This window comes from Gossypium arboreum, chromosome 12 (assembly GCF_025698485.1).
Source record: "Gossypium arboreum isolate Shixiya-1 chromosome 12, ASM2569848v2, whole genome shotgun sequence".
NCBI lineage: Eukaryota > Viridiplantae > Streptophyta > Magnoliopsida > Malvales > Malvaceae > Gossypium > Gossypium arboreum.
Window position 1 is genome coordinate 116,290,173 of NC_069081.1, and position 10,484 is coordinate 116,300,656.

Genomic DNA, 10,484 nt, shown 5'->3' on the forward strand with positions numbered 1-10,484 from the left:
GTGAGGTGGTCCCACCTCGTGAATCCTTGAGATTCTCTACGAAGTCAAAAGATAAAACTAAATACAGACACTCTAAATTAGAGGTGATCATGGGCCAAGTCGAATTTGGACCTAGTCTCAATAGAATTTTAGGCCTATTTTTTAGGCTCGGGCCTGGCCCAACCCAAAAAATGGGCTTAATATTTTGCCCAAATTGACACAAATAAAAAATACTAAAACCTGAACTTGGCCCAACCTGCCCATATTAACTTTTTTTTATAATGTTAACTTTATATAAAAACAAATTTAAAAAATATAATACATCAAATACACTAAAAACATTAAAATAAATGTTTCCCAACAAATTGAAAATAAATTAAAAAAATATTTATACTTAAAATAACACTAAATAAGTGTAACTAAAGGTGTTCATGGCCTGGACCCAACCAAAATATTAGGCCCATTTGCTAGGCCCAAGCCTAACCTAGCTCGAAAATAAGCCTAAATTTTTTCTCAAGCCTAGCCTGGATAAAATTGTTAAAATCCTGGCTCGGCCCGACCCGCAAATATTAAAATTTTTATATAATTTATATATATAATACATAGAAATACTAAAAATATTAAAATAAATATTTCCTAACAAATTGAAAATAAATTTTAAAAATATGTATACTTAAGTAACACAAAGATAGATGCAACTTAAATATAGTGAAATAAAATGAACAATAAAATAAGTGTTATACAATATCCAAACAATAACAACATAAATATAGTGAAATGGTAGTAAAATAAGGAGAAAACAATAAGAAAATAGCATTAAAACAGGGAAAAAAACAACAACAACAACAAATTTGTTTGTCCTTTTCTGAATTCGGATCGGGCCGAGTCGAGCCGAGGCTAAAAATGTCTTACTCGAGGCCCGGTCCTTTTTTTAAATGGGTCTTTTTTTTGTCTAAACTCATTTTTCGAGGCTTTATTTTTGCCTCAACCCTCCCACTTTTTGGGAGAGCCTTCGGATTGGGCCAGGTCTAGGTCTAGGTGTAACTTAACAAGCAAAATTCTCTAAAATAATAGCAAAATTAATAATAAAATAATAATTATACAATTCAAACAACAACAAAATAGTGGCAATATAATAATAAAATGATAACAAAACACAACGGCAAAACAACAGCAAAACACAACAATTTTCTTTTTGCAAATTCGGGTTGAGCTGAGCCCAGAAGAAAAAAGTTTACCCAATACCTGGCCCGTTTAGAAAACAAACATCTTTTTTTACCCAAACCTATATTTTTACCAAAAACCCTTCAAACTTTTTAACGAACTTTCAAATCGGACTAAATAGCTCAACCCATAATCTAGTCTACTCCAAATACAATACCTCCACTATTAAAAGATCTAACTCTCTAACAACCCTTCAAAAGTAGGAAGACCAAACATCCTCAACAAAATTCATATTTTACACTAAGTTGAGGGATTTAAATAATATTAGTACTTTGGTCGTAACGAACAATAGAGATGTGAGTTGTTATTATTGAATTCATTTTCCTTCTCGAAATGGTGTTCCCTGTGACGCAGGCAAATTCAATAAATAGAAATGGACTTCCAACTTTATAAATTAAATTTTTGTTGGTTGAGTCTTAAATGTTAAACTTGAATAAATTTAAAAAGCTTTTGTTTAATGAAAGTCAAACTTGTTAGCTGGGGTTCATCCTGCACTAATATTTTGGACATGAAAATGTGAAAAAATATGAAAATTATTTCATTTGCTTGATAGGTGTCAATTATATGTTGCCACTTCACTGAAAGAGTCCATTCCAATTCTATATGTTTAAGATGGTGGCTTAATTTATGCAATATTTTTATTTATCAGATACTAAAATTGTATACAATATTTTCTTACGTCGAATAAATTTCAAATTAATAATATTAAATAATTTTGTGATGGTTAATTATCTCATTAATAAAAATTAACCATTATTCCACCTTTAAATTTAATAGAATGCTCTTATTTCTTTTTTCAATTTTTTTTTTTTTTATTTTTTTCCTTATCACCACTTCCCTTAAAGATGTCGTCGCTTCTCCTTTGAACTATCATTGATGGGTGTTGTCTTGTTAATGAATGACGATGAGGAACGATTCTTTTTTTGCCTATTTTCTAATGTTTCCTTATCCTCTCTCCTCTTTTCTTCTCCTTACTTGTGGTCATTGCTTCTCACCATTGATGCGATGATCATTTAACGTCTTCTCCAGCGTCAGATTGTCAACCCAAAATCACCAAAATGAAGCTTAAAGCCTCTTCTTCAAATCTATAAGATTAATTTTCTCAAAAAAATCCCTAAAAACTTTTGAAGTCACTCTCAAAGCTTTACAATTTTTGATTTTCTTTCTAATAATCAGTTACAAGTTACGATATACATTTTTATAAATTTAATAAAGAACTCAACACCTAAAATTTTAGTAATGTTTAAATTTTATCCACAACGGTTAGAAAATTAAATTATAATGTTATAGTTTAAATTTTGAGTTAATTGCATTAAACACCCCAAACTATGACACTCATTGTAAATTGGTTTTCAAACTTCAAAACTTTCTAAATATATCCCAAAACTATTGATGTTATATCAATCAAGTCCTTCCGTTATCAATCTCCAAACTTTCTAATTTGTATCCTCGTGTGATACACGGATCTATTTTACATATTCAATTTATAATATTTTTATAATATTAATTTTTATTTAATATTTTTAATGATTATATTAAATCAATGTTTTTTAACTTATATTATCGTTCAATCATTTAAAAATATGGTATTATTTATATAGTAATGTGAGTCAAAGCACTTAGTAACCGCGTATTTGTGGAAGATAAAACAAAATATGGTTCAACCGATAACAATAGAGCAAAATGGTAGGTTCTAGACTCCCCAACTACCAGTTTAACGATAAGTCAAAGCCTTCTAGAGTCTTGACCACTCTTTCATAATTAATAGGTATAATATTGAGATTAAGATTAAGATTTCACTTAATTAAATTAACTTTTAATTTTGTAATATTAAAATATAGTTTTAATATTTATAAAATTAAATTTATATTTTCAAATATAATAAAAATTAATTACATTTATTAATTAGAGTAAAATAAAGATAAATATAAAATTACAAAAAATCAAATATTAACAATATTAACATTAAAATAATTTAATTTAAAATATATATAATAAAAATGAAAGAAATTATTAATAATATTATTTAAATTATAATATATTAATATTAATATTTAAATTATGATTTTTTGTATTATTTAAATATTACTTATTTTTAAAATTAAATAACATTAATATAACTAATTCTAATTTAGTTAAATATTTTTAGTTAAATAACATCACTTTCTCAGCTTATTAATGGTTTTGTTTAAGAAATTCATTAAAATTTTAAATAAAACTAATATTATAAAAATATTATAAATTAAATATGTACAATAGATCCGTGTATCACAAGGAATACAAATATGGACGAATTTATGAGAGTAGACAGGAGTCTTACCCCTTCCCAAAATGAATCCTTTTATACATAATGAAATTTTAAGTTAATAAAGGTAAAATTAAACTTTAGCTCCTAAAATGAAAAAAAATTATTTAGTCTCTTTAAAATTGATGAAATCTCATAAATTAATAAATGATAAAATTAATCTCTCAAAATTTTATAAATCAATTCTCACCAACTAAAAAATTTACTAAGTTTACCTCTAAATTAGTAATATCTATAATTATAATTATTACCTAAAAGATACAATGCATCAAACATCAATCCTTAATATTATCCTTTAATTCCATCCATCCATAATTTTTTTTTCATTTTTGCTTTGACCAGTTCTTTTGCACCCACACCCTGCCTTCCTACCTTGTTGCAACTTTGAGGGCAGTTTTGTTTATCTTTTAATATAATTTATAATAATAAAATAAAATAAAATAAAATCTAGGACGTAATTTTGAAATATTGTACTTGTGTTGAATCAACTAGATTCATTATTTCAACAAACAAAATGTATATATATTATAAGATCATTTGGTTCTACTTATGGCGAACTTCATCGTTACACAGATTGGTAAAATTTATATCATATTAATTTGTTTTTATTTTTTATTTTTATAATACACCAAATTGATTCTTAAATTTTGTTTTGATTTAAATTTTTTGACAATTTTAAATGATCATTTTTTTGTGTGTAAAAAAGAACAACGCTTACATTAACTCAATACATCATGTATCCTCCTAAGTAGCTCTTTAAGAATTATCAAGTCCTCTTCTCCATCAAAAGCCATCTTAGCTATACAATTAGCATCCTTATTATTTTGTCTAAGAATATACTGTAAAAATCAATTATCAACCTTCTGTAACATCTAGTGTATTCGCTTGATCAATGTAGACTTCGAGGATAACCTGGACAAATATTAAATAGTCTTTGTTGTTTCCATACTATCTCAAAATATTCTCAAAATTTTTATTCAGCATGATAATCAAATTATCCAAAATTCCTCAAAAAAGTTCAGTCTCAAAAACTAAACACTTATCCAGACTTCTATTATAGGCAAGGACCCACTTACCTTCCCAATATCGCAAGACTCCCCCTGAGACAGTTTTACCAAAATTTACCTTAACAGTGTCATCAAAATTTAATTGGACTCAGTTATTCATCCAAGAGATTACCTAACTTCTCGCAACTTTTCTGAACCTTCATTATGATAAAAAATATACTGCTTGGCTCAATTGTAGGATATTGAATACTATGAGTTTACTTATATCTTAAATGCTCCTTTTTCATTGATTAGGATGCATGCATTATGTTTAAAATAACTGTTACCATAATTGAATACTATGAGTTGACTTATATCTAATAAGGTTTTTATTATAATGGTCATGAATATGGTGATAACTTATTATAGTAGGATTTTGTGGGTTTTATTTTTAAAAATTAACTGTCAGATGATTAAAAATAAAAATAAAAAGACATAAATGTTTGATCAAGCGACGTTAAAAATTACGAAATTATACTGACGACTTTAAACTTATTAAATACATTAATTTTTCCTAGAAATCAATTTATTGAATAAAAAGGTAAACTTAGGTTTCAAATATGCTACCTATTAAAATACTTTCACCTCTTAAAATATGTATTTACAAAAAAGAAAATGTGGGATAAAGATTGGTAGGGATCCGCCAAACACCGGGTTTTAGGCCCAAAAAGAATTTATAGTGAACAGAGAGAAATAAACTACAACTCAGCCCATAGCTATGGAGTATCAGCCCTATCTTTCTCATAGCTATGATTTAACCCCACATTTATTTTTAGAGGGATATATGTTTTACTTACACAAATGATAATTTATATATAAAAAATAATATTAGTGAGAATTGAGTTTAGTGGGAGTGCTAAGTAGTACTCCATTGAGTCAACCCATATTAGCATGTTTTAGAATAATTTGAATGACATTGTTATGCTAGCCAATAACTCAGACCTAACACAATTCTCCCAATCCCACTAGTGCACAAATAGCATGAAACAATTAAGCAGCATGTAATTCTCAAAACCTAACCACATGTTGGTTCCCAGGACTTAAAGGATAATGGGCCACAAAGGGGTGCTTCGGAAATTAAACATATTTTGTTTTTAAATTTTAATTTCATGAAAGGATACCAGCTATAAAGGAAAATAGTGAAAATAAAATAAAATAAAATAATTTCTCCACTCAATCATGAATAATTCTTTTTCTCTCAAAAGAGTGATCCAAATTTGGCCAAATGGTATATAGGAATAAAATCATTAAATAAGTAAATAAATTAATAAAAATTAATTTATCACCAGGAGAAAATGCACTTCATTAAAAAAAAAAAAATGTTAAAGCATTTTTACGTAGGCAGTGGGACAAATTAAAATGATCAGCATAAAAAGGCTGAACGTGGCTCCATGAAATCATGTATGTCGTTTCTCTCTTTTTATCAAATATCATATCATCTATCTGACAATGAGATTCTTTTTTCTGACAAAAATGCATGGATGCCCACCGGAAGGGACTAAATTGAGTTAAATTTAATTATATATGCAACTTGAAAGATGCTACTTATCAACTAAAAAGCTGCATGTATATTATATTTTAAATTATTTGATATTTAGTAATCACCTTCATTCCTAATTAAATTAAAAATTAAATTAGATTGAACTCTATTATCTTAATTTTATTGAATAAAACATGTTAGTAAGCAAATATATAAATATAAATAAATATTTATATAAAATAAAATAAAATTAATATTTAAATTATTAGATATGAAAAACTAATATGATTAGATAAGAAAAAATTAATAAGATTATGAAAACTAGAAAACAAATAAAAGAATCGAGTTTTACTAGATGTTGAAGCATGTTTTCATAGTTTCCTTAAGATAGATTCGGCCGCTCCTATGGTCTTTGGAGAAATATTGGTCGACTGTCTCCCAAGATACAACAACAGGATAGATCGAAGCAGTAGCACTACTGCAGTGATCATCGAACAGACCTTGTCTTCCTCTATCACTGAAATGTATGAAAATATGGAGAGAAAAAGAGAAGAATTTTTGGGAGTAAAATAAAATTATGTAGGATGTGTGTATCTCAAAATACTATAGAATTTTTTAGCCTTTTATAGGCTTTCAATATGGTGAAATTTTAGAAATTTCTACGAATAAATATACAAATTTGCATTAAAGGAACTTTTAAATCAATTTGAATAAAATAAAATAAAATCAAGATTTATGTCCTTTTAAAATAAATTTTGTATAACATTTGTTGAGAAAAATAAATTTCGGGTTGAGCTTAAAATATCCGTAAAATCATATTGGACCCAATTAGTTTGAACATTTTGCATCACCCACGTCATGCAAGTGCGCTTCCAACCTCAACAGGTTTGAACTTGCATCCCCTACAAGCAAGGTAAGATTTCAAGCTTATCCCCCTACACGCAAGGTAAAATTTCAAGCTTAGTATCACTTAGCATTTAACCAATGTGGGACCTAAGCTTTTCTTTTCCTCAACAAATATTCTCTCACAAGTGGCTTACTTCGAGCATCAATTTCTCATTCATTGTTAAACTATTTTAAGCATATGATATACCGTTGTAAAGGTCTCATGAAGTAGAATATAAAACTACAATTTTATAATTCAACTCTCTACTTTTACCAATCAATAATATACTTCAAAAATTTTAAAATTATCTTTTTCCAACAAATTTTTTCATTAAAAGACTCAAGAGTAAAGGATATTGAATTTCTTATTATTTTACTCAACAAAAGTAGAATATATATATTTATATATTTGTAATATGGAATTTGATTCTGTGTTTGATTATAGACATTATGATAAAAGAGGTTTTTTTTTTTTCGTTTTTTTTTTTTTCTTAGATACTTTCTATTAGTGTGCACAATGCCTATATATAGTTTGTTCACCAAAGCCACTCATCAAGCCAAAACAAATTAAGAGAGTTTGTGGGAGTTAAAGAGATTATTGCAGCAATGGCTTCTTTGCAATGCCAGAAAACCATTGAGAAAGGCTTGGGTCAAGGATACTATGGTGGCGGTTCTAGTTGGGGAAGCCAGGCCACTAAAATGGAGAACAAATACCAGAATGGCTATGCGATGTCTTACAGCGAACTTGAACGCCATAGCCAAATCCGCTGCCCCACCTATGGAATGAGCGAATCCTACACTACTTACGGCCAATCTCATGGCACCCACAACGGAAACGCAATGTCGAAACCCCAATTTCATGGTCATGGGAATGGCTACGGCAGCCACATGAGCAACGGGATGGCTCACACTCAAGCATATGGCTCTAACCATCACAACAGCCCTGGAAAACACCAAGGCCCTGGGTATGGCAGTGGCTTTGGGGGCTACCCTCCCAAAAACCATGGAATGCAGCATAGCCCACCGCACCACGGCGGCAAACTGTCAGGCCAAGGCAACGGGTTCCTGAAGCCCCAAGCATACGGCCCTGGGAGAAACATGGCCTACGGAATGACCGAAACCGAAAGTTGCGAGTACCGCAGCGAAGTATACTTTTCCAACGAGTCACACTACAACGACGGCCGTGGATACCACCACGCTGGCAAAAGTGACCACCCTGTCAAGGGTCTGCTAAGGAAAATAAAGGGTGGCATTTCACGTAATAAAAGCTGTAGTGATAGCGACAGTGGCAGCGACAGTGATGATGATGGTTACGGGAAGAAGACGGTAATGATCTTATTTCCCTTCGAACATAAAAACAAATCATATAGTCACACACCTTCATTGTTAATGATTTTTTTTCAATTCGATTTGACATACAGGTCTTCGTGAGCAAGGCAATATGATGAAGACATATATGATAATAATAATGATAAATATGGTGAAGATGTTGGCTATATAAATGCCATACAAAATAAAATAAAATTAAAGATCCCCCTATGTTGATGTTTTCGTATCATACGTACCTTTATGAATTAAGTAATGATATAACCTCTTGCTCTGGAGGAGTTGGGTTGTTATTGCTTTCTTAAATTCCACTTTATAATTTTCTTTCCTCAGTTTGAAAATACAGCTTCGAAATACTTTGTTTTTCCAAACTTCATTTTCATCATAATCAACAACCATATAATTCTAGTTTTCTTAATATTTCTGATATTTAATACTAAAATCATTAATTTCTCAGAATTATAACTTCCACGTTGCTATAATTTCAAATGATATAAATCATCCTTCTTGATAAGCTAAATTCATTTATTTTTAAATGGTTTAATATATAGTTTTGTACCACAATTTCTCTTAATATCTTACTTGTTTTTGACAAAAATTATCTATTTTGGTACCTGAAAGTAGACTTGATCATGATTCAGGCAACCCAGCTCGGGCCGAAGGCCCGTCCAAAATGTGGGATGGCTTGGGCAAAAATATATGCCTGAAAAATGGGCTTGGACAAAAAAATAAGGCCCGTTTAAAAAAAAGTCCGAGCCTCGAGTAAGATATTTTTGCTGGGCGAATTGACTAAAGGAAAAAAATTATTTTTTAAAATATTATTTTCTTGTTGTTTTCCCTTATTTTACTACCATTTTACTATTATGTTGTTATTGTTTAGATATTGTATAAAGCTTATTTTATTATTAATTTTGTTATTATTTTAAAGATATTTGCTTGTTAAGTTGCATCTATCTTAGTGTTATATAAGTATACATATTTTTAAAAAATTATTTTCAATTTGTTGGGAAATATTTATTTTGATGTTTTTAATATTTTTGATGTATTATATATTTTAAAATAATATAAAAATTAATATGGGCGGCTAGGTCGGATCTGAGTTTTAGCATTTTTATACGGGTCGAGCTTGGGCAAAATTTTAGGCTCATTTTTTGGGCCGGGCCCAGGCTTAACAAACGGGCTTGAACTTTTAGTTGAGTCCGATCTAGTCTGGCCCATGCACACCTCTACTTGAAAGTAATTTTGTTAATTTTTTAGTATTTAATTCAAGTTTTAGTATTGGTTTGATGAAAGTTAATTACTAATACTATTAGGTTTGAATTTTTCATGGTTTTGTTAATAGAATAAACTTAGTGTTGATTGTGAATTTGTTTAATGTTGTGTATAATTTGTCAATTACAATGCGATGGATGTGATTTAGTTTGAGTTTTTTGATTGATTTGATGAAAGTTCAATTCTAATATTATTAGCTAATTATGAATTTTCATCAAATCAATTTATAAACCCGAATTAAACATTGAGGAACAAATTGCTCCATGTATGTTAGATGAAGGAGAAAAATAATCACTCTATTAAAATTTGTCATAAAATGCTTAATTTGACGTTTTATGTATGAGCAATAATAACGAATTGAGCCTCAATCCTTACACCTTTATTCAATCTTACTCCTACTCTTTTATTCGGAGAAAAATGACTCTTAACCTTCCATTATTAACATGACAGTATTCTTTCTTATATATCACGTTAATAAATAATTTAAAATTCAAAAATAAAAATAAAAAGCAATCAAAATTGAACTTGTATTTTGTCATCCAAATTTATACTTTCACACTAACACAGTTAATTTTTGCCGAGATGGCACTAATAGCCAATTCGATGATTACATGTGGTAGAGCCTCATTTTGCAACGTGGTGGACATAAATTTAAAAAAATTAAAATATATAAATTAGTAAAAATATATATAATTTTTTTTCACATTAAGAATGAACATAGACAAATAGTTGTTTAGAATTACATGTGTCTGGATAACACATTGTCCAAATTCATTCTTGATATAATTTTAAAAATTTTATATTTATTTTTATAAAATTTCATTTTAAGTTATTATTAGTTTAAAAATATAAAAATATAAAAATAAATTTATAATACAGAAAATTAAATAAAATTATGATGATTCGTTGATGACCGAGGTAGGAGTGTAGAGACACTCAGGAGATTTGCCTAAAAGCAACCATAGTT

The 10,484-nt window shown here is 28.8% G+C and overlaps 1 protein-coding gene across 1 annotated transcript; it reads left to right on the plus strand.

Moving 5' to 3' along the window:
• The first annotated feature begins 7,444 nt into the window (after nt 1–7,444).
• Nucleotides 7,445–8,551, plus strand: LOC108451999 (uncharacterized). The gene is made up of 2 exons (XM_017749726.2): nt 7,445–8,245; nt 8,341–8,551. Exons 1-2 carry the CDS (start codon nt 7,526–7,528, stop codon nt 8,362–8,364), a joined length of 744 nt encoding a protein of 247 aa, XP_017605215.1. The 5' UTR covers nt 7,445–7,525; the 3' UTR covers nt 8,365–8,551.
• Nucleotides 8,552–10,484: the final 1,933 nt, after the last annotated feature.

Coding starts and splice junctions, on each gene's coding strand:
- LOC108451999 (XM_017749726.2), top strand. CDS start 7,526: ATGGCTTCTTTGCAATGCCAGAAAACCATTGAGAAAGGCTTGGGTCAA. Junction 8,246..8,340: donor ATGGTTACGGGAAGAAGACG/GTAATGATCTTA, acceptor TTTGACATACAG/GTCTTCGTGAGCAAGGCAAT.